The following is a 25,679-nucleotide window of genomic DNA, read 5'->3' on the forward strand; positions in this document are numbered from 1 at the left end:
TTAGTTTAAAAAGAACTTTTTATTGTTAAGAACATGGAGGAAAAGTATATATATATATATATATATATATATATATATATGATTCATACAAAAATAGGGGTGCAGATCCGTGTCACTGACAACAGGCTAAAAAATGAGCTCGGCAGTGAGCGAAGATTAGGCATACATCCAAGACAGCAGACTAAAAATATCTGGAAGAAGAATTCATAACTTTAGATGATCGTTCTTCACAGTAAAACATGACAGTAAAAATAGAATAGAGAGCAAGTTATGAAATACAACTGATGAGAGTATAATCTACATCTGTGGTTTGTTACTTGGGTAAACAGTCACATAGAAGCATTGTATCGAATGTTAGTCAATAGTCCATCTTTAATATACATGTAGCATCTCTCCATTCTTAGTTAAGCCATTGAGTTTAACTCTCTGCAAGCAAATTCATAATATCTTGCAAACAAATAAAATATAGTATAATTGAAAAGTTGGTAATGACAGCAATAAAACTATGAGTTGTTTCCCCCCAGAAGATTACTAACCTAAAAGCTGAGAGTGAATGGAGCTAATTTGGGGTGTCACAGGCTATATTTTGGCTAAAATGAGCTTAGCCTTAGAGCTCATCTCAAGCATATTCAGCCTTTGACACCCCAAATTAGCTTCATCTACTCATTTTAAGATTTGAGGTTAGTAGTTATTTCTTAGAGGAAGACAACTCATAATTCCAAAGAAAATGCAACAATATAACTTTCGGACCTACCAAAACCAAGTGGTTTGGATGTTTTCTCAGGGTATGCTGGAGGAGCAGAGGCAGGGTAGGCTGGAGCAGCGCCAGGGTTAGCAAGAGGATACGCTGGTGGCTCCGAGTTCGGGTAACTTACTCCCTCTGCAAAAACCAGAAATCCTCCCTGATGAAAAACTAGCTGACCTGACAACTCTTGGAGGAAGACAACTCATAATTCCAAAGAAAATGCAAACATACAATTTTCAGACAGCTTAAAATCTTACCAAGTCCAATTGGATTAGGGGTTTTCTCGGGGTAGGCTGAAGGATCAGAGATAGGGTGGTAGGGTAGAGGAATAGCGCCAGGGTTGGCGAGAGGGTAGGCTGGTGGCTCTGAGTTCGGATAACTTACTTCCCCTGCAAAAACCAGAAAACATTGCTGATGAAAAATTAGCAAAAACCTGTTCATATTTAATAAACGACAAAAGAGATAAAGTTTATTTTTACCTTTGTAAGTGAACAATCAACTGCCAATATTTAACTAAATGTTAGCACTTCGAAGATTTAGTCCTGCAATTGTTGTTTTACCTAATCCTATGACCGAGTAATCTTGGCTCCATCGTTTCAAATTATACTTCCGCACACTGTTTTTAGTATAATTCCAAAGTTACAAGTTTATTAGATCATTACTTCTTGAGATTTCGTCTAAATACCGAGGGCTCTTCTAAACAACCGAAAAATAAAAAAAGGCTGCTGGCAGAACATTGGTTTCTAACACCGGGTGAAACTTTTGGTAACAAAGTGTCCAAATTAGACAAACGAAACTAGATTGTTTTTCTATTCATAGCAAATATATACAGTCTATCAGACTCAAAGTAATGCTGAAGTAACTCGAAGTAAGTCATTATGCTGTTTCAGTTACCTCTAAAACAGCACTTCTGTAAAAGATTGTAAAAAAATCATTTAGTCAATTTGATTTCTGCAAGCTTGGAGCTTAATGTGATACAAAAGTTTAACAGAAATGGCGTCATTCTAAATGTTGTCTCAGCCGATTGAAAGTTGTTAATATAGTCTCGGGTTAAAGCAGTTGCCTGTATATACACGACTAGCTAAATACTTGGCTCTGCCCAGGTAATAAAAAGTCTTTTGACAGAAAATTTATCTTTATTTAATATATACAGCAACTACCATTTGAAATTTTAAAATTCATATCACGAGAAATGAAGTATTTTTGTGCAATTCAATAAAAATAGGGAAACAAATTAAAAAGAAAAATTTTAAAATAAAAAGAAAAGTTTAACAATTGTAAAGGTTTTCAAACTTTTTCAAACGGCTGTAGCTTTCAAATTTCATATAATAAACCAAGTGTTTTGGTAACATAAATTAGGAGGAAAAATAAAACCGTACAGATGTTTAAATGTAAATGTGAGTGAAATCATTAGCAAGTAATGTCTGAATATAATCTGTTTTGCTACACATACAATGAAAAATTATTTGTTATACAATTGTATGATTTTAGTTCGCTTCAGTGTTGACATCATAATGCGAAAATATTGTATAGAATGGTATACAAACCCATAGTAATTATCTAATGCAAACACCTAGTAAAAATAGTCATTAAAAATTAGTAACAAAACAATATGTTAACCTGAGTAACTATAGTTATCTACAAAAAGTTTAGTGCATTTTGTAGTTATGATCTGCAAAAAACTGTAACATTACAATGTACTACATACCCTAGAGCGTACCATGGAGAGGTTTTACCTTTGAGACAAACGTGTAACGTGAACGCTGATTTTAACTTAAATAAATTTAGCTTACTAAACGTGCATTCTAGTAAACTTCAAAATTTTTATTAAAATTCTATTCCTTATTTGTTTGCGAATCCGTTTTTTACCATAACGGATAACGCTGATCCAGTTATGGCAAGCAACGTATATCTCTTAATAACGTATATAATCAGTACGCAAATTGCCAAATTTTAATTTCCGGATAAATTTTTGTTCATATCTATGATGTGAAAACAAATTCGCCCTAGTATGGCGAGGACGAAAAAAACAGCTTGGGCAAAAAATTAAAGTTCAGTAAAAAAGATTTTTATAGCAAGGGCATCGTAACCCATAGGCACAATGTATCAATAATTGCGTTATTTAGCGTTTAAAACTGGGAAAAGAGCATACTGTGTTGTATCTTTGTAAATATTCGCTATAGCCTTAGTTCTTACGTATTGTAGCTAGTCGCTGTTTGCCGACATCATTTATTCACATAGCTTTGGATATTAGCCTAGACATTTATTACAGTTATCAACGTAGCCTTTGATCGTCATTTTACTCTACATATTATTAGAAGCATCATCGGACATTTAATTAATAAATAAGAAACGCAGAATAACAGCACCGCAGAGTCGGACATCTTGTAGAAATGGACTTGTAATGTAGAACCACGTTTTTAAAGCTAACCGTCCCTTTTTGGCTGGCCAGCCCATATTTGTCCCTAATCGATAGTACTACGCAATAATACGCCAGGATCGTCTGGTGCTCAAACACATGCTAACAGGTAATTGTCTATATTGAGTTAAAAGCTACCAATTCAACAATTGGATTTAAATAATAGAATCTAATAAGTACTTGGAAATACAACATGGTGGCAGCGAGGTGTGCCTACGCCTAGAAAGAAAGACTCTCGTTATAATAATATTAACTACAGACGTATTGGTTGAGTTATTTGTCAACTAGAGCTGCTGCTCCTCGCATATTTGTTTCTGTTTTGCTTGGCTGTTGTTTGTGAAAACCACCACGACTGAGACAATGGAAGGTTTGAAACCGCCTGGTGAGCTGTCATTCGAGGGCAATGTGTCGGAGAACTGGAGAAGATGGAGAAGAAGTTTTGAGAACTATTTACGTGCTGTGGACATTGTGCGTGAGCCTGTTGAGGATGACGAAGCGCCGCCAGCAGGCAATGCAGCTATTATGAGAAGGCAACTGGCAATATTTCTTCATACAGCAGGGGAGGAAGCTTATGAAATTTACAGTCAATTTGATTTTGAAAATGAAGATGATCGTGATGATCTAGACATAGTAATTGACCATTTTGAAACGTACTGTAATCCTCGTCGCAACATACTGTATGAATGGTATGTGTTTTGGTCCATGATTCAGAAAGAGGGTGAGCCAATAGATAGCTTTGTTAAGAGGCTCAAAACACAGGCAACCAAATGTGAATTTGGAAATTTAAGGGACAGAATGCTTTTGTGTAGAATTGTATTTGGAATTTCATCAGATAAACTTAAAGAACGTATGCTCCGTGACAATCAGATGACACTAGAACGGGCTATGAATGACATTAGAGCTGCAGAAGCTACACTAACACAGCTGAATGAGATAGCAGGGGGAAGCAAAGCTATTAATGTTGCATCCATGAAGGAACAATCAGCTTTGAAACCGAAAGACACTCCGCAGGATTCAAAGAAGTCTGTGGCTGCTGTCAGTAATCAACCCAGCCACACGGATAAAAAGGTGAAAGATTGTAGGTTCTGTGGCTATGATCACGCAAGAGGCAAATGCCCAGCCTACGGACAGACCTGCAAGAAGTGTGGCAAGAAGAACCATTTTGCTCGCCGATGTATGTCTACAGATCTTAGAGCTGTCGAGGCTCAGTCACAGGAAGACAGCACTCAGTCCTGTATGCACTCACTGTTTCTGGGGAATGTTGGTTCATCAACTGGCGATGATGAGACTTCCTGGAATGTTGAGCTAAATCTTAGGCATGAAAGTAGGTCAAAGAAAGTCACTTTCAAAGTAGATACTGGGGCTGAGGCCAATATCGTCAACCTAAGTGTCGTCAAATCCTTGAAAGCCAAAATATCTGCTCCTAAAGCACGCCTAACGGGTTACGGCAATGCCAAAATTGAAAACCTCGGACGAGTAATGCTTAGTCTGAAGCACAACTCCCATGAACACCTTCTCCAATTTGAAGTAGTGAATGATCATCTCCCAGCCTTACTTGGACTTAAGTCTTGTGTTGCGCTAGGTATTGTCAGTAGAATTGACAACCTAGCTGCTACGTCCATCCTGGATGAGTTTCCGTCGGTCTTCGAGGGTATAGGATGTTTCAAAGATGAGCACGTCATTCAGACAGACCCTACGGTGAAACCAATTGTTCATGCAGCAAGGCGCATTCCCCTCAGTGTAATGGACAAAGTAAAAGCAGAATTAGCCAGTATGGAACAGGCAGATATTATAGCTAAGGTTGACAAACCGACTGAATGGGTAAACAGCATGGTCGTAGTTGAGAAGAAAAATGGAGACATTCGTATCTGCTTGGATCCCAGGGATTTGAATAGGGCCATCAAAAGAGAACATCACCACATACCTACACTAGAAGATATAGCCCACAAGTTCAGTGGCAAGAAACACTTTAGCATAGTTGACATGAAACATGGCTACTGGCATGTCCCTCTGGAGGCCAACAGTAGCTATCTCACAACTTTCAATACACCTTTTGGTCGTTACAGATTTCTCAGACTCCCATTCGGCCTCCACTCATCTGCAGAAGTATTCGAGAAACGTGTAGAGCAAATATTCTGTGATTTGGATGTCTGCATATACTTTGATGATCTGATCGTGGCTGGCAAGGATCAAGCAGAACATGACGAAAACCTCAGAAGAGTGTTAGCTCGAGCTCGTGATTCCAATGTGAAGTTTAATAAAGACAAAATTCAGCTAAACAAGTCTGAGGTATCCTATCTGGGGCATACCGTGACGAAGGAAGGGATGAGGCCCGATCCTAAAAAGGTAGCAGCCATTCAGGAAATGCCTGAACCAACAGATGTCGCTGGTGTGCAAAGGTTGCTTGGTACTCTGAACTTCTTAAGGGGCTACATACCCAACATGTCCTCTCTTACCCAGCCTCTTAGAGTACTGTTGAATAAGGAATCAGCATGGTGCTGGGGTCCAGAGCAGAGAGCTGCTATATCTGCAATCAAGAAGCTTTTAACCAGTGAGCCTATACTTCGCTATTTTGATGCCGACAAATCAGTGGAACTTCAGGTAGATGCTTCTCAACACGGTTTAGGTGCTGTCCTTCTACAAGAGAAGATGCCTGTAGCATACGCCTCTAGGTCTCTGACCCCTGCTGAAGTCAATTATGCACAGATTGACAAGGAACTCTTGGCTATAGTATTTGGATGTGAACACTTCAATCACTACATATATGGAAGACCTGTCATCATTCAGACTGATCACAACCCTCTCACTGCTATCCTTAATAAACCACTGTACAAAGCCTCTCCCAGGCTTCAGAGACTAATGTTGAGACTTCAGCGCTATGACATAGCCGAGGTAAAATATGTTCCTGGAAAGCACTTATATCTTGCTGACACCCTGTCCCGTGCTTTCCTTAGAGACAATGATAGCGAATGTGCTGAGCTCGAGGGAGAAACAGTTGCCATGGTACACAGTCTTGAGATTACAAAGGATGAACAGTTGACGCTCAGCAAAGCATATCAGGATGACCAAACCATGCACCTGTTGAGACAGGCTATCTCTTGTGGCTGGAATTGGTCGTCGAGAAAGAAAGCCCCACCAGACTTGCAGCCTTACTGGGCTGTCAAAGATGAACTCCATGAGCATGACGGTTTTATATATGTTGGCGAAAGACTGGTAGTACCCCTTTCCCAACGTAAGCATGTACTTAAGCAGCTACACCGTGGCCACCTAGGGATGACGAAGTGTACTCAGAGGGCCAAGGCATGTGTTTTTTGGCCAGGACTCACTAATGATATATTCCAGACAGTAGCTAGCTGCTCAACATGTGCCAGATTTAGCAATCAGCAGACCAAAGAACCCCTTCAGCAACACGAAGTGCCCACACTTCCCTGGCTCCGTGTGGCTATGGATATCCTGGAATTCAAATCTCGTAGTTATTTAGTAGTTGTTGACTGCTACTCACACTTTCCCGAATTGAGGCTCGTCAGCAGAAAGACGGCCTCTGAAGTGATCTCCGCACTCAAGTCAATGTTTGCAGTGCATGGTGTTCCCAAGACAATACTAGCTGACAACATGCCATTCAACAGCTATTTGATGCAGTCTTTTGCCAAAGACTGGGGTTTTGACATGGTAACGTCAAGCCCGCACTATCCAAAGAGCAACGGCCAGGCTGAGAGATACGTACAGACAATGAAAAAATTTCTACGTAAGTGTGAAGACTCAAAGGAAGACATCTATGCTTCACTGCTAGCCTACCGGGAGACTCCTTTCTCTGGCAGCTGTTACAGTCCTGCAGAGATGCTGTTCAACAGGTGTATCCGAAGCTGCCTCCCTCGTACAAGTGCTACTCTACAGGTTCAGCCACCCAGTACTCCCGAGACATCCACAGTGTATCAACAGAAGCAGAAGCAATACTATGACCGGTCGGCCAGAGCCCTAAAACCTTTGACTGAGGGAGAGAGAGTGCTAGTGAGAACAGGACATGACCAGACCTGGGAACCTGGCACTATTGTTTCCAAGCATGACCTACCTCGCTCATACTGGGTGGACAATGGCAACAGTGTTGTACGTCGGAACCGTGTTCATTTGAAACCAAATCACACACCAAGAGAACCTCTGGATCTTCATGATGAGACCACCACGGAGAACAACCCAGATAGTCCCAACACAGCAATTGATAAGGCGTCAGAGCCAGTCACACCGACTACGCCAACACCCAGAGCTGCTAGAACTCCTACATCCTTCAGTCCCCGGACTCAGCGAGCACCCCGCTCAACTCGAGGTATTCTGCCTGGCAGATACCGAGACTATGACATGGCTTAACGCATTTGCGTTTATTCTCTGCCGACTCTAATGCTTTTAGAAGAGGAGGGATGTTGTATCTTTGTAAATATTCGCTATAGCCTTAGTTCTTACGTATTGTAGCTAGTCGCTGTTTGCCGACATCATTTATTCACATAGCTTTGGATATTAGCCTAGACATTTATTACAGTTATCAACGTAGCCTTTGATCGTCATTTTACTCTACATATTATTAGAAGCATCATCGGACATTTAATTAATAAATAAGAAACGCAGAATAACAGCACCGCAGAGTCGGACATCTTGTAGAAATGGACTTGTAATGTAGAACCACGTTTTTAAAGCTAACCGTCCCTTTTTGGCTGGCCAGCCCATATTTGTCCCTAATCGATAGTACTACGCAATAATACGCCAGGATCGTCTGGTGCTCAAACACATGCTAACAGGTAATTGTCTATATTGAGTTAAAAGCTACCAATTCAACAATTGGATTTAAATAATAGAATCTAATAAGTACTTGGAAATACAACATACTGTATATAGGACATCAACCTATTAACTATATTATAGTTAATAGTATAGTAATATAATATAGTTAATAGGTCTATGATATAGTAAGACCTATGAATCGTAAGAGCCTTTGTAGACTTGCGGTTAGACAATTGGACAATAACCCTGTGATTGTTCAAACCGAACATTCATGATTTCAAGCCCAGCACAATGTGAGATTTTAATTCCACGATTTTAATAGTTATAGCTGGACATACCGAAAGACATACACACACACATACATGCAAACTTAGAGAGACATATATATCGACTAGCGGAATTTCCAACTTTGCAAGGGTATTAAAAATCAGCTTATAAACAATGAGAGTTACTGTAGTTGCCTGGCACATTGCTAATGGCTAATTTGAGTAAGCTTACTAATAAGAGCTAACTACTTGCTCTCATGATTAAGCATGCATACAATTACGCTATCGCTCTCCATGTCGTTGCGCCGTAGTGGAGAGCGGTAGTGTATTTGCACCTTTACAACGACATATATTGCCTAAGGAATCCATCAAACTCATGTGGCTTAATCGGTAAGGATTGGACTGGCGACCTCGGAAGGGTCCTAGATCAAATCTTCTAAAATAAAGATCTTTCCTTCTAAGATCTTAAGGACATACCGAAGAACAGACACACACACACACAACTTTGTGAAATATGTATAATAAACTAGGCTTCAGTGTTTAACAATCATATATTGTTTCAGCTACATCTTGCTACACTTTAAAACCAAACATTTGGATTCTAAAAATGCATTATATTTGCATTCTATATATATAATATATATAATATATGTATATATATAATAAATAAATAATATATATATAATTGAGCACAGGTAATAACCAGCATAAAATAATTGGTGTTATTGAGCACAGGTTTACTGAGGGTAGCCCATTAGAGATAGCAATCCATTCCAGTTTGTCAACATAAGCATAAAACGGCCCAGCTGCTAGCATAATGCCATTGACTATAATGCTGCCATAAAACCCATGTGTAGCAATCATTCATCCATTTACCAAAAATAAAAATTCATTAATATTGTAACGCAGAAAATCCATAATGTATATTATTACTACTAGCCTGTTAAAATAATGCTCCAGACATTTTTCAGGCTTGTACTGTTACAGTAGCAGTACTTCGATATCAATGATTTACCATTCGTGATATTATTGAAGATATAAAAAATGTCGGAAAAAGAGGTCGCTAAAAATATTCAGTTTCAAAACTCCATCTAGTTTCTGAGAACCAGCCTCTCAAACACCCACCTGCAGACTATCTGATTGAATATGAAATTAAAATATTGTCAGGTTAAGTTTTGTGCAGGTTTTGAGGTAGACGGTCAATGATAGTGATATGTCGTTCAACTCGCTCTAACTTAAGCTAGGTCAAGGTTAAACTTACTCAGCTTTTGTACATTGTATTATTTTTATATTAACAGCTTTTTCACTTCCACATTGGTCAACCACTTGGCCACCATTGGTTAATTATTTTGTTCAAGTACTGTAGAAGAAGTGTTTTTTAAGTACTGTAGAGAAATGATTTTATTAAATTACTGTAGAGGAAGTGTTTTTTCAGGTATTGTAGAGAAAAGATTTTATTCAAGTACTGTTGAAAAAGGATGTTGTTCAAGTATTGTAGAAAGACATTTTAATCAAGTATTGTGGAACAAGAATTTTATGTACTGTAGAGTATGGATCTAACAATCTACACACCAGATTTTTCAAAATTTTTAAATTTTTGCATTTTAAAAAAGAAATTCTTTTCCTTCATATAATTTCATCTGTACTTCAAAAATGTACACCAAAACACTTTTATGGAACAAAGTACCAGTATTTCCAGCTGTGTATCTTGCTGAAGTATCCTCATGCTTCTTTTTTGTGCAGCGCTTACAACAGCAGCAACAGACACAAACCGCCAAACACACAGCAACCAGACTCCCGACCACAATTCCAGCGATTGCTCCTCCTTTCTTTGGACTGTCAAATATGGTAGAATATAAATTGCAGTTACCGGTAGCTATTAAATAGCTATGCATTAGTTTGGCGTATTTGTTAAGAGTAACATATGTAAACACATTTATGTACCATGATGATGAAGCGTTTTATTCATGTACTGTCGAGGAGTGATTTTATTTAGGTACTGTAGAGGAAGTGTTTTATAAAAGTACTGTAGAGGAAGTGTTTATGCAAGTACTGTAGAGGAAGGACTTATGCAAGTACTGTAAAAGAAGAATTTTGTATAAGTGCTGTAAAAGAAGGATTTATGCAAGTACTGTAGGGGAAGGGTCTTATAAAAGTACTGTAGAGAAAGGATCCCTTCTTTTCAAGTACTGTAGAGAAAACATCTTATACAAGTACTGTAAAGGAAGAGTTATTTTTAAGCATTTTGACTAAGTACTTGAGTTTTTCAGATACATGCACATGTTGCGCGCGCAGGCGTGCGCGCACACACACACACAAATATATTACAGGACAAACTTATAGTTAATACACTATTTGCTGAAAACCGCTAGAATGGGAATCTCCGAGTGACCGTACTACTCATCGGGTAATTATATTTGCCATTCTAACGTAAACCCATACTCTATTTGAAGGAAAAACTAAGGCTTACCTCTCCCAGTAAGGGCAGCAGTATTGAGCGTTAGCCTCACCACAACAGTATCTGTCTTGGTCACCATCTGCTGCGTCATAGGGGCAGACAAAGTACTGCAGCTTCTCTGTCTTGTTATTATAGGTGACTGTCTTTCCAAGGTTAGTGCAGATGTTAGGATCTACAGAGTTCAACTGACGATAAGACTCACATACTACCAAATCTACTTTCAGATTGGAGAACACAACTCCATACGCTATCAAATATAAGGAGATGATAACTTCTTGGGTAGTAACTGGCTAGTATTTTTTCAAACAACAAAACATGCAATTTATGAAATACATATTTTGACTTTCGTAGACTGTGAGAGATTAATTAAACAACCTTTGAGTAAGTTTCTATAAATTCAATTTCCTTGACTAATGCATTCACAGCGTTGCTTTCAAGTTCAGTGATTGGTCAGTAACAATACTGTTGGCCATAAACTATTTATCATTTCAATTTATAAGACGTTCTAATGTTGCTATTTAGTACACCTGTTGTATCATATCATTTGTATAATCTATTATAAGTGTTTGATTATATAACTACATATATAACTTTAATTCATACAAATGATACTGTTGAGTTTGTGCTGCTCAGACGCACCACAGATGCACATGCCCAAAAAAGGTACAAAGGCGTGTGCCCGAAATAGGATGAAAAATACTAAAAAGTTTGTAAACATTTGTTCCGAGTTTTCGCACAAGGCCAGCATACTGAGTTTTTCTTCCTGACCATTTTGTGAAATGTAGTTTTGTTGTATGAATCGGAGGCACAATGTTTAGCAGTCTTTACTAAACGTATCTGAGAATGAATAAGCTTGAATTTTTAGCCAGGCTGCACCTTATTGGCTGGTTCAGGTTGCTAAAAGCTCTGATTGATGTCATATAATCACAGCTTTGTGCAACACGAAATAACGAAATCAGGAAATTTGCGCCTGTGCGTCCTGGTTCTAAGAAAGACACGAAGACATCTTTATTATATTCACAGCGATGATCTTACAACAACGAGATCATAAAGTTTCGTATATCATATTTTCAGGTAAGCATTCAGATAAAATTTGCCTATATTGTTATTAGATGTTTTGGTTTCAGGCATTTTTTAAAGTTGTAGTTCTCACTTAAATCAATATCAATCGTCATTTTTTGTGATTTTTGTAACTCTTTACTTGTTTACAGTGTTTGAGATTCTACATGATTTGTTTTTATGGATTTCAACTGGCAGCGTAGCAAAGCTAGCTACTTTTAACTAGCTAGCTACCTACGTAATCGTTTTGCTAAAATGATGTAAGAGAAAATTAGATTACCTAGATTAAACTTTTAAATCATTAAAACATACTGGTGTTCATCAGAATAAAATTATTGCATGACCAACTGAAAGTCTCAGGATGATGCCAGATTAAGGAAGACAGCAGGGTAGAGCACTGTTACACATGTTTCATATTCATTTTCCACGTTATGTGAGCTGGAAAGCTAAATGTTTTTGAGAAAAATGTTGTTATACTTTAGCTGCTTCCTTTATTAAATATTTACTATTACTCTGGCAGTCCGGTACGTTGTGTGAGATGGTCAGACGTACCGATAAATCGCAGAGAGTAACGATCTGCACAGCTGTTGCGCAACGCTAGAGAGCGGTTGACCCGTACATGTGTTAGAGGGTTGGGAAGCAAGGTGAACTTATCAAGTTCAAATCCTTTACGATGCAAATGTTTTTTCAACTACTAACAGCTACAGGCAGACTAATGGACAAATAGATGTGGCTTTTATTATAGTAAAAAATCTATATCACTAGACACTACAAATTACTGCTATTATCAATAAATTTAGTTGTTTTCTTTTCTTCCATGTTAATAAAAATGTCTCCGCACAGATGATCAAATATACATTGAAAAGATGTAGCCATCTTGTTTTCACAAGCTACCTATATTATCTAAAATATGTGATCCATAGTTTATCAATTGTTAATCATCAATGATTAACAACCTATTTTGTTGCCGCCAGCAACTAGTCAACAGCACAGCAACAAATGAGAAAGAAAACAAATCCTTGCCTTTTGTGTCACTGGGTTAAGCATAAGGACTTTTATATATTTGTCAAAAAACCCAGTAGTGCTGTTTCAAATTCGATAATTGATCTAAATTTGTCAAACTTTATTGAGAAATTAAAACACGGAAGTTAAATCAATGTCTTCCGTTTGGTAATCACAAATGGAATGTTGTCATTTGGCTTCAAAAAGCTTTTAACCATGTATGAAGTTTTATAACCCTCAACCAGAAAAGCTAGAATGGGTAAATCTTGTGCTGCCATGGAAGCGGAACAACAAAGGATCTGACCAATCATGTAAAGAGTGTAGGTGTTCCTCATTAATCATGCCATGAGTAGATCTCTCTGTACAGCAAAAATTGCAGTTTTTTGGCAAATATAAGAAATCCAGATTGAGTGAGCGATAATTCCGCAAAAAAGGTGAAGCCATTTATGATGTGTCAGCACTTGCTCACTTGATACAAGTATTTCAAGTCACCAGCCACTTGATATTACATGTTCATAATCCAGCTGGATGCGGACCACTCAGTAAACGCAACACAATATACAACATTGCATATATGTTGCAGTGTATGTATGCATCTATGTGCACAAGGAATTTTAGGCTTCATTACGAGATCAGCAAATGAAGCATTTAATAATGGGCCATTCTGTGTTATTGATGCAAATAGTTCTGGTTCTAAGAGTTGCCCGATTATCCAGACTGCACCGTACATACTTATATTGCTCGCGATACTTTTGCTATGACAGGTTCCAATGTGAATGATTTATTCTTTTGAGTTAGTTGCTTGAGATCAAAACTTTTATCTGATTATATATTTCCTTAACAAAATACAACAACACCTAGAATTTTTGTTAACGTAAATAAAATTGTTTATATCTAAATAGTACACTCGCACAGCTAGTGAGCGATACAATACCTTCAGTACTATTGAAATGATGAATTTGTAGTAAATAACCTTTGACCTTTATCATACCATCAAATCTGAACATTATAAATCAACATCACCCAGCTTCAATTGTCTTTAATTATTCGGAGTTATCTTATCTTTAGATGAACTGATACGCAAATGATGGAATGGATTGACCTATTTTTCTTTCACCTAGTACAAGGAAGTGATTGAGATGGCTCTAATTGCCTGTCCTATATTGCTGCTAGCAGTCTGTGAGACCCATCACAAGATATCCTGAATCTCTAGCAACTCTGACAGGTTAGCGAATAGAGGGAGCCTCGACATTAAAGATTGACATTTTTATACCTTGCCTGGAACTTCTCACAGTTTGAACAAATTGTGTTATATGAATCAATTAAGTGAATTCTAAGAAACTATAAAACACCTTTTTCTGATTACTGACCTCACATTTAGTTGGAATTAAAGATGAACTAGCACAGCATTTTATTAAATTTATCAGAAAGTATTAGTATTTTTTTTATCATTTGTGATTGTTTTTGATGTTTGAGATGATTTGACTGCCAGGATGTTTCAAGATTGCAATTTAAAAAACTTTATTGAAAAAACGGTTAAAACACTCACATCAATTGAAAGTATGATTATGACGTCTATAGTTGCAAAAGGACCGACAGAATAGAGACTCGTAACGCTGCAACTTGAACTGATATCAAGTATAACAGTTAACAAGTATAACAGTTAACAAGTATAACAGTTAACAAGTATAACAGTTAACAAGTATAACAGTATAACAGCAATAACAACTAGTGACATCAACTCGCATGTATTTTTAAAGGTTTTAACTGTGATCAAGTTTTGTCAATTTTTATTTTGAAACATCCTGGCAGTCAGACCACGTCAAACAGCAATAATCACAATTGATAGCAAGATACCAATACTTTCCGATAAAATCTACTGACACTTAGTGTAAGTTTATTTTTAAACATAAAAATAAAGTAGTAAATAACATGTTATACAAAAAAAATTAAATTCATTATGATATATTGTTAGGATAAAAAATCTTAGGTCAAGCTAACTTTGCGCTATATTTCTAATAAATAAATGCTTTGTTTAGCTATTTATTAAATAGCCATAGCTAATGGTTATATAAACTAGGTTTTTAAGGCAGCATTTTATTACATACTATGAGAGTGAATAAACGACATTTGTTATAGCTTGTGTTATTATTCATACAGAAACATAACACATTACAAGCACTTTCTTTGAATTAAGCTGGAGGTGACCAACTGATGTGCATGTCATGTTGGGGAAGTATAGGGATAGTCATGGGAGGAACAAAGCAATATGAGAGTCGGTGAGAATAAAAACTTTCACTTGAAGTTAGAACTACTTCATGATCTCTCAAGCAATCATGATCTCTAAGTGTACTAGTAGTAACCAATTGTATTTTCACAAGCGCTACATAAGTATGCGCACAACTATTCCAACGTTCGGCAAAAACAGCATAGTGGTTAGCTCGCCTGTCTACAAAGCTGATTGTTCAGAGTTGATTTCCAATGCGAAGTGGATGTTTTGCTCCTAGATTTTAATCTCTATAACTGGACGCTCGAAAGACGGACAACAGACAAACAATGTGAGTGTGTATATAACTTCATGTGTACGAGTGTGAATGAACTCGTATACATGTATAGACATGTGAGATCTATATACATAAATATCGCATGTACATACATATGATATTTATGTATATAGAATGCTGTTAAATTTTTTAAAAAAACATTTAATAATTTCTACTTTAGGGCAACAAACTGCTCAGTATTTTGCTGACTCTTGCATACCTTCTCTGTAGTATCTGGTGCCATAGTATGTGGTTCTGTATCTCGTCATACCATAGACTGTGTACCCCGCGGCAGCAGCTGCTGCATACTTGCCATATCTAGAGCTAAAAGCGAATCAATTTATGTTAATAGAAATGTTAAGAAGCAAGTCATTACCATACTAACATCAGGTAGTTGAACTCCACAGTGTATATATCCAGAAAATGTGTACAGGATTAAGGTTCAAGAGAACCTTACTCTCTGAACCAAGAAGGTCAATACTAGGAATCGTTAGTTACTGTAGTTAGCAAATGGGTGTTGAATGAACTCGTTGAATAAGCATTTGTAATCCTTTAAGGAGTGGACTGACATAAAAGCCTTCTAACATTGGCAGTTTAGTTAGTAAAAGTTTGTATCTGAATGGTGGGGACCTTGCTCAAGTTTGTATCTGAATGGTGGGGGCCTTGCTCAAGTTTGTCTCTGAATGGTGGGGACCTTGCTCAAGTTTGTATCTGAATGGTGGGGACCTTGCTCAAGTCTGTATCTGAATGGTGGGGACCTTGCTCAAGTTTGTATCTGAATGGTGGGGACCTTGCTCAAGTTTGTATCTGAATGGTGGGGACCTTGCTCAAGTTTGTATCTGAATGGTGGGGACCTTGCTCAAGTTTGTCTCTGAATGGTGGGGACCTTGTCAAGTTTGTATCTGAATGGTGGGGACCTTGCTCAAGTTTGTATCTGAATGGTGGGGACCTTGCTCAAGTTTGTCTCTTAATGTAAAATTTAAATTTTGCTTCACTTTTTTTAGGCATTTACGATATTGCTTTTGCCGCATAGAAACTGATGTCGAGAAAAGTGAAATGATTGATTAAAATTGACATTATTCAAGGCGCTATCTCCCCTGACCTTAGAGTAAAATTACTACAATCATGAACACATGGACCAAGTGAAAGTGATAAAAACAAAAGGAATAGTTGTCGATACAAACCAATAATACCGCAGTTACTGTACAGTCATTAAATTAACGAATTAGGTTTAACTTTTTTCTATTTGAATGGCCAAAGGGGTGAGTTTGTAAAAATCTAGGAATGGATTAGGCATTTTACATGTATTTAACTGTTTGTATAACATAAAATCCCTATAACGTAAACATTCCTGGAACAGATTATTTCTATTGTAAGAGCATCTATTGTACAGGTGTTGAACATTGTAAATATATTATTGTGACCAGAAATTTGTATAACGTAAAATCCCTATAACGTAAATGTTCTTGGAATGGATTATTTACGTTGTAGGAGCTTTTACTGTATTTAATTTTTCTCACAAAATATCTATTCAATCGAGATTTAGAAGTAAATAAAATAATACTATCATAAATTGAGAAATAACTGGAACAAGGATAATTTTCCGAATGGTTGTTTCGACCAATGTTGTTGATTCTTACAGACTTTGGTTGAAATATGTGCTAGCTTTACGAGCTTTACTCTTGTTACCCTTTGACTCTTTCAGTCAGCTGTGATGGATCTTAGTCTAAAAGTGAATTTTAATAGCGAATCTATATGATGGAATTTATATATTATATTTTTAAAACTTTCTATCACCAATCTATAGCTTTTGATCTAAGTTTTGGCCCATCATTTCCGATTTTGTGTGAATCTATGTGTATAGGTTACTAATTTTCATTAGACACACGTTAACCATTTTATGCTCTTTTATATAAATACATAGATTATAGGGAATTGTAACAGCGAAAGCTAGAATTTTAATAAAATATACGCCTTTCAACTGTCCGATATTTCTACAGCGAATCATTGACAATCACATCTAGATGTATCTACTTCTACCAAAAATGCATGCCTGACTTCTAAAGGAGAACTTTGCCAGAACCATTTAACGTAGCCCTGGGTGTAGTTGGATAGAAGCCTGTAGCATCCATACACCATACACATATTACACAGAGCCGTGAACCATGACAAAAATATGGCCACAGACCAGCTTGATGATAGTTTGATAAAGGTGATGTTTGGGGACGACGGAATAGACACCAATATGCTGAATAGATTGGTTGCTAGGTCACTGTGTTACGTGTTGTAGTATAGGTTTTGAAATCCGCTGTGTATCTTGTGTCATTGACTAATTTCAGTGTTATGAGCGCACTTTGCATTTAGTCATTAACTGTATCATTACCAAATATTTAATGACAAAGATGCAATAGTTGCAGATCCTGTTGTGCCACCATTGCGACAGAACCAAGTATGTATTTATAACTTGAAACCAATAGCTGAAGAGTTATTATTATCTTTCATAGAACAGGTCCAAATAACTTATACAAAAAAGTTTTCCATTTTATTTTCTGTCAGCAGCGAGTGTTCTACTAGACTCATTGTTGTTAAAATAGCCAGTTGGTAATACTGGTCCAAGTTTCTGGTCTGCCATTGAGTTGAACCAGCGACTATGTGCTGAAATTAACAGCCCTCGCTTGCCAACTTTTGGTTTCAGCCAAGATGCATTGAACATTCAGTAGCAGCTTGTGATAAATGTTCATAATCAGATCACAAATAAAATTTAATATATATATACTCGGTTAGAACAGCATTCTTACAGTTATATAAAAATGAATCACCATTTTTCAAAAAGATATTCTACAAAAATTTGGTGCCAAAAAGCTAGTGTTCTTTCTAAGATAGCATGTAGGGATTCCCAAACACCCTTTGGAAACCTTTACCTACATGCCTGTATTTTTAAGGCTATATCTCAATTTTCCTGTCTTTCACATAAGAGTCATGTGGGAATCAAAGTTTCTTTTTCTTGATTATTATTATGTCTTTTCTTTAGTTCTGTATACTTTAGTTTTTCACATCTGGTTTTATACAAATAATTTGTTTTAATACTGCATGTAACTCCGGTTGACACCCGCTTTTTTGAACTTAACTTCCATGACTTATAATTGTCCTGACAACATCAGAACGATTGGCTGGTCCAACCATGTGGATGATCGTGTTCAAACAATTGTTTGATGCAGCAAAAGAATGTGTCTGCACAAGGAATGACAGATTTGACCCACTGTGACTGATGGCTCTAACGACAGATGATTTGCACGCGTAAGTTTCCCTCCGAGTGTTGTACTGTAACTTGTGTTTGTTGTGATTACTGCTATTAATATTATACTGTATCCTATTGTAGGTACAGTAGAGCCTCTTCTTACAAAAGTACTTCATTCCAGAAGCTGTTTCATATGTAAGAAGTACCCTACTGCAGGTATAACCATATTTACCTCTCTAATGTGTACTCTATATACATATTGTAGATGAGGAGTATATGTAAGAGACAATATAGGCTGTTCAATGTACTGTACTCAATTTTCAATGTGTATACTTTGTCAAAGTTCGGAAATGGCCCAGTTTGTAACACCCAATAATTCTGTGATTGTAAAGTTTTTCTTAGCCAGGAAATGAATTAACAAAATACAATTAATTCATTAAGGAAGACAACCCTGTCTGAAAACTCGAAGCAGGCCACAGGAAACTACTTCAGTACCCTTCACACAAAACCCATGAAGCCAAGCATTACGAGAAGATTATGACACACGAGATCTGCCTACGAGACCTGCCTACGGCCAAGCACTCATCACTGTTTAACTAATCAATATACTGATATATATACAAGCAGTTTTTCAGCGCGATGGTTTTGACATACAAAACAAATATTGAAACAAATCAACTTCATATGTTGAAGTTTGACTGTGCAGCGGAGAGTTTGTCAAGTTCTCAAGTCAACCTCTTATAAAGTGTGTAAGTTTTCAAGTCAACCTCTTATAAAGTGTGTAAGTTTTCAAGTCAACCTCTTATAAAGTGTGTAAGTTCTCAAGTCAACTTCTTATAAAGTGTAAGTTCTCAAGTCAACCTCTTATAAAGTGTAAGTTCTCAAGTCAACCTCTTATAAAGTGTAAGTACTCAAGTCAACCTCTTATAAAGTGTAAGTTCTCAAGTCAACCTCTTATAAAGTGTAAGTTCTCAAGTCAACCTCTTATAAAATGTAAGTTCTCAAATCAACCTCTTATAAAGTGTAAGTTCTCAAATCAACCTCTTATAAAGTGTAAGTTCTCAAGTCAACCTCTTATAAAGTGTAAGTTCTCAAGTCAACCTCTTATAAAGTGGAAGTTCTCAAGTCAACCTCTTATAAAGTGTAAGTCCTCAAGTCAATCTCCTATAAAGTGTAAGTCCTCAAGTCAACCTCTTATAAAGTGTAAGTTCTCAAGTCAACCTTTTATAAAGTGTAAGTTCTCAAGTCAACCTCTTATAAAGTGTAAGTTCTCAAATCAACCTCTTATAAAGTGTAAGTTCTCAAGTCAATCTCTTATAAAGTGTAAGTTCTCAAGTCAATCTCTTATAAACTGTAAGTTCTCAAGTCAACCTCTTATAAAGTGTAAGTTCTCAAGTCAACCTCTTATAAAGTGTAAGGTTAGGTCTATTACTATCTTGACCTAAATCCAAAATTGAAAAACAATAGCTACGGTTTCATAATTGTTGTGAAAACCTCCTCCAGGAAGGAAAGTAGAAAAGCAAAAATAGCCAAAGAATGCAGTGTCTAGTGAAATGTCAAAAACATGCTTTTCATATGAATTTATGAGCTAGGTAGGGTGTGATTGCGCATAGTTTATAATAGCAATATATAGCGGTATTAAGCAATCCCTCTTGACAAAGTTCATCTGAATCAGGTATGCTGGCAGCGTCATGTATGGTGATTGATTATTGAGCGGCTGCATGAATCAAACTTGAAACATATTTGTTTGTTGCTAATCGTTATACTCAAAGCATGTGACCACGATACTTTTAGACCATTAAAACAATTTGAGAGAGGACGTCAGTAATAATTTATGGCAAGAATTGACAGGTTGTATTCCAGCAAATAGCTCAGTTTCTCTACCGCAAGTGCGACCAGAATCACACAGACTACTTTCCCTTCACTCAATTGATAAACAGTAAATTGCTTGTCTGTTTTGTTTCGTTAAAAAAAGTACAGAAGAGTGTTGAAATAGAGAAAAGTAAGTGCAATGAGGACCCACATGCGCAGTATCTTAGCTATTCTTTGCAGTGCGTTGGATTAGACAAAAGAACAAAATTGACTAGAGTGTTAGCTCGTACTGCAAGAACCACAATCATTGCTTACTACAGCCCATTTTAGAAGTTTCTATACACAAGCCACAATCTCTACACAGTAGTTTTCTCTGCAAGCCTCGCTTTGAGACTGAACATAATTATATTAATGTTCTTGTGTCAATTCTCGTGTTTTCAACTATAAAGCTTGCGATTTGAACAAGATGTGAAACCAACTGAGAGACGAACAGCTTTGGGTATATGCTTGAGCACTACTGCAAAGTTTCAAAATAACAAAAGATATTCAAAATAAATTATTCATATTTTATTGCAATTGCTGAAGCCAAATTGGGTATGTCGAAATATTTATAGTGTGTAGAGATTGCCAAACATCCTTTGAAAACCTTTATACCTATGTACAATCTATCCCTTGGATTTTAAGGGCACGCGAGTTGATGAAACATACCACTTTGCATGTTGCCACACTGAAGGTAAAGGAAAGTTTTATTTCATTTCCTTATCCACACGTATCATAGAATATTTATATGGTTGACAGTATGAAAATGATTGTGCTTACTCACTTAATTATGTTTTGGTGTTGAAAAAATTTATAAAAAACTTTCTACCATAATGTTTAACGTAAAACTAAATTACTTATTTATCTGACCAAACATGTTGAACTAAAGCTAACACTTTATTCTTATTTATTATACAGTTTCAGGAAACAGCTGAGCCCATATTCCACTCTTACCACCTATGTTCAGTTTCAAAAGGAACTGCATCTGAATACAAATAGTGACGCTTTGCCAGCACTTGATGTCTGGCAAATTAAATGGAGACTTGTAATCTGTTTTCGTCGTTGATGATTGCCAAAACTATGCGGCTATCGGATTGAGTAATGAGTTGAATCAACTAAGGCTTAGTAAAGCTGTCCATGTTTTCTTCGCACTTTAACTGGTAATAGAGGTGAGCCGTGTTATGTACATGAAGTGTCGTCACATGAAAACACGGCGCCAGCTTAACATGCCTTCGTTTGTTGTTCAGCTTAAACTAATATGCTTGCATGACTGCATCCCCATCTCACTCCTCCATGTTGGCCACATTTATCCAAGCGTATCTATCCATTCCTTGATCTAATGTTCACATACTTTAGTGTTACTGGTGCATTCTATAACTTCTTAAATGGGTACTTTTATGTTTCCCACAACCAGAATGATCAGGAAGTTCTGGTAAAAAGCAGACAAGAACGTTATAATGGGCTTTGAGTTGTCATCTTCACAAGGAAATACCGTTGATGTACTCACATCTTTGTCGTGAAAAAACAGTCAAAACAAACTATTTGAATTTTTGGATTTTCGTAAAGAAGCGTAATATGGTATGGTTGTAAAATTTTGTAAGAGAGGAGATCTTTGGTCATTCATAAAGTTTTTTAAACCTGTTATGACTTCATTATGTGCGATGGGAGGTTTTTATGTTTACGAACATCAGCATAGCATTGAATGCTTATAAACCTGCTGTTACCACCAGTAACAAATATGTCTACTTGTCAAGTAAACATCATTGTAGGCAGTTTAGTTACTTGTCACTAATACATCATTGTAGGTAGTTTCGTCTTGCTTGCGCAAGCGGCATTGTTAGCTATCAAAAGGGTCTTTTGTAAGTTGTGAATAGCGATAATGCTGGAGTGATTCAGTTCCAGCATAGTGGATTGAAATGCAGAAATAAATTTATTGAGTCAGCTGTAAATTCAAATCCTAAGGAAACCTTGAACGACTTACCTTCGAGATGATCGATAGCTTCTCGAAGATCGACTGCTGTAACTACGACTGCTTCGGTAACTTCGACTGCTACGGTAACTGGAAGAACTTCGGTAGCTAGATGAACTCCGAAAACTAGAGCGGGCCCCGGAGACATAGTCCACTGCAATTCAGAAGAGAACATTAATAACTATGTACAAGACAGCTTCATCGGTGCAGATATAAACAAAACTAATCCCAAGTTCACAGAGACTGTGGGATGTTAAGTAAAGCTTGACAAGAAAGCCACAATTAGGGTCTGAGTCATTCAATTTTGCTGTTTCATCTAATGCTGAGATAGTTGAGTTAGAGTCTCAATTTTGTTTGCATTTGAGAGTACTTCTACTACTGTACTACTCCTACTGCCGTACACGCGCTTCTACTGCCGTACACGCGCTTCTACTGCCGTACACGCGCTTCTACTGCCGTACACGCGCTTCTACTGCCGTACACGCGCTTCTACTGCCGTACACGCGCTTCTACTGCCGTACACGCGCTTCTACTGCCGTACACTCGCTTCTACTGCCGTACACGCGCTTCTACTGCCGTACACGCGCTTCTACTGCCGTACACTCGCTTCTACTGCCGTACACGCGCTTCTACTGCCGTACACGCGCTTCTACTGCCGTACACGCGCTTCTACTGCCGTACACGCGCTTCTACTGCCGTACACGCGCTTCTACTGCCGTACACGCGCTTCTACTGCCGTACACGCGCTTCTACTGCCGTACACGCGCTTCTACTGCCGTACACGCGCTTCTACTGCCGTACACGCGCTTCTACTGCCGTACAGTAAAGCAATGCTCTGAAGGTCAGGTTGATAGAACAACTGGGTGACACAATAGAATAACTACAGTTCACTTTCACGATTAGCCAAAGCCATGAAAGAGAAACTGGCTAAAGCTTTACTCGTAGTTATCAAACTACCTTTGCTAACCAATACGAGACCCTCTTAAGGCTTGTTCACATTATATCGCCTATGTCAGCGTTGCCTTTCCGGTGATAATTGTTTGACTATGGGCACCGTACACCGATGGCATCGTCGATGCAATGTCGATAAAAGATTGCAGCTCTCAAACTTTCCTGATAGTTCGCAGAGCATCCATGACAGCCTGTGCGATGTGTACTATTTTGGAAGTGGTGATTGGGCATCACGAATTGCTCAATCCATATTTTCTTTTATGGCAGTTGGTGCGGGACTAGTATTTCATCATTTCCTTGTCTGCGTTGTGTTATGAGAACGTTACGCAGCAGATTATGCTTTGATATGAACGCGGGTGAGTTTTTGATAGTGGGAACAATGTTATCGCAGACTATCACCAAAAAATTGTGTGATTAACAGCAACATGCGACGATATAGTGTGTACCAGCGTTTATGCTCAATATTTTTCAAGTCTTTTCTCTAAGCTTGCTATAAGACGCTACAGAAACACTGTTAATTTTCAGCAGTGGCTGTCCAATGTATGGTGGTCATTATTACTTATTTGTGGCGCTTCCAGTAAACGGAGTGACTAAAAAGAACCAGCAGCAAATCTGTGGCTAGTCCTTCATCAACATGCTTGGAAAGTTTAGAAGTCAAGGAGACAGTCATGTAGATAACTTCTTTCTATATTAGATAGCCTAAAAGCTTTTTAAACTGTCCACAATTCTTCAGATCTAAATATTGATTTTGACAAACAAAACTAAGCATAGGTGAAAGAAATGTATAAAATCAGAACCGGTGATGAGGTATGCTGGCGCCAGTGGCAGAAGGAAAATCTGCAGTTTTACCTATAACAATGCTTTTACTCCATAATGTTGTCAAAACTAAATTGCTTCCATGCTATACTTTTTGCAAAACTCAATCACAGTATTCAGAACATCACTGTTTAACTGCTGACGATATTTCAACCTCTGCCAATGTTCTAGCAGCCGTTTATAGTATTAAGTGGCAACCCAAAAGTGATGTTTGCTGCCGCAAAACGAATCTACCTGAGTTGAGTTTGACTTTTGCTATTCTCCGCTTTTTCAGTACAGAAAGTTCTAGCTGGTTGCTATAACTCATATAATTTCAGCGCTGCCATTCATTTTAGCCTTAGGACCAGTATTAATCACCTCTTCCCTAATAAGATCTTGCATATTATGGTGTTAGTCCGCTATGACTAGATCTTCCTGTTTTTAGAGACGGAACCAAACTAACCAAAAAATACAGAGCCCAAGGTCTGACTACTCACCTATAAACAGAGACAGCAGGCATAGCAGCAGTGCTGCCGACAGAGTGCTGATTCTCATCTCAGGTAAGTCGTACTAGTGGATAATTACTTAGCCTTTCAAAATGGTACTCTCTAATATAATATGAAGAGGCGAAGCGCTGTGCAATGCGGATGAATGCTAACTGACCATACGTACGCCTTCCTCCCCGAAGTAATGCTCATGAAATTTATAGGAACAATCAATAATCAGCAAAAGGCATTCACACGTGCGATAGGTTCAGTACACTATTGCTTACAACCAGTCATATTTATAAGGAAATATACCGTGACAACCAGCTTGGAGTTGTCTAACCTAGCGTGTTAGGAATTAGTTGAAAGTTCTAATTCCTTACATGTTTTGTGAGTTCAACTTAGACATGCAAAGAGGGATTTAAAAATCTCAAAAGACCTTTATAGTCTTAATTTTATTAGAGGCATAAAATTTTGCAGCCGTAAAACAAAAGTTTAAGTGAAGTTTTTGTCAAATTTCTCAAAAAAGCTGGCCATGAGGCTATTCATTTTCACATATGAAAATAAAGAACGTGACTTTTTAAAGCCCAATAGCATTCAAATATGAAGGTGAAGGTCAACAGTTTTATTATAGTTGGCAATTTACCCGTTAGAGGACATGTCATCACCGGTGAAATCATTTCTCATTTAGGATACATGCTGGTTGTATGTGGCTATATTAAGACACTCTGTCAATCTGCCAACTCGGCTCAAAGTAAACCAGAGGAAACCTCTTGCTTGGATATTGCAGTGATACTTGCTCTTAGTTCAGTTGCTATTATCTCTAGTTACTACCAGGCAGTCCCGTGCACAGTGAGAGATCATCAAGTGTAAGAACCGTCTGCACAATTATTCTTCAATGTGCAGAGGTGGTAAATTGGTGCAGTTGGTTGTGTGTTGGGTTATTAAACTGAGTTCTGAGTTCGACTTCCATTGAAAGCAATATTTTTCCCAAATTTCCAGATCTGCTACAACTTAAATGTTACAACAGAAATGTTTGTGTACGAATCCCCTGTAATTCATTTGATTATACATCAAAGCTTAAAAAGTCATGACAAATCTTTTATAATTACGTACTGCAGTTGGCAT

At 37.5% G+C, this 25,679-nt stretch overlaps 1 protein-coding gene across 1 annotated transcript; it reads right to left on the bottom strand.

Moving 5' to 3' along the window:
* Positions 1 to 24,765, bottom strand: LOC137389819 (uncharacterized). Its single transcript, XM_068075936.1, has 8 exons — positions 24,564 to 24,765; positions 22,333 to 22,474; positions 15,483 to 15,586; positions 10,671 to 10,830; positions 9,888 to 10,036; positions 1,003 to 1,134; positions 755 to 880; positions 1 to 426 (listed from the first exon to the last, which is right to left on the bottom strand). The coding sequence occupies exons 1-8, from the start codon at positions 24,619 to 24,621 to the stop codon at positions 419 to 421; spliced, it is 879 nt and encodes a 292-aa protein (XP_067932037.1). The 5' UTR covers positions 24,622 to 24,765; the 3' UTR covers positions 1 to 418.
* Between the last annotated feature and the right edge of the window lie 914 nt (positions 24,766 to 25,679).

The sequence above is a fragment of the Watersipora subatra genome, chromosome 3, assembly GCF_963576615.1.
Source record: "Watersipora subatra chromosome 3, tzWatSuba1.1, whole genome shotgun sequence".
In the NCBI taxonomy this organism is placed as follows: Eukaryota; Metazoa; Bryozoa; class Gymnolaemata; order Cheilostomatida; family Watersiporidae; genus Watersipora; species Watersipora subatra.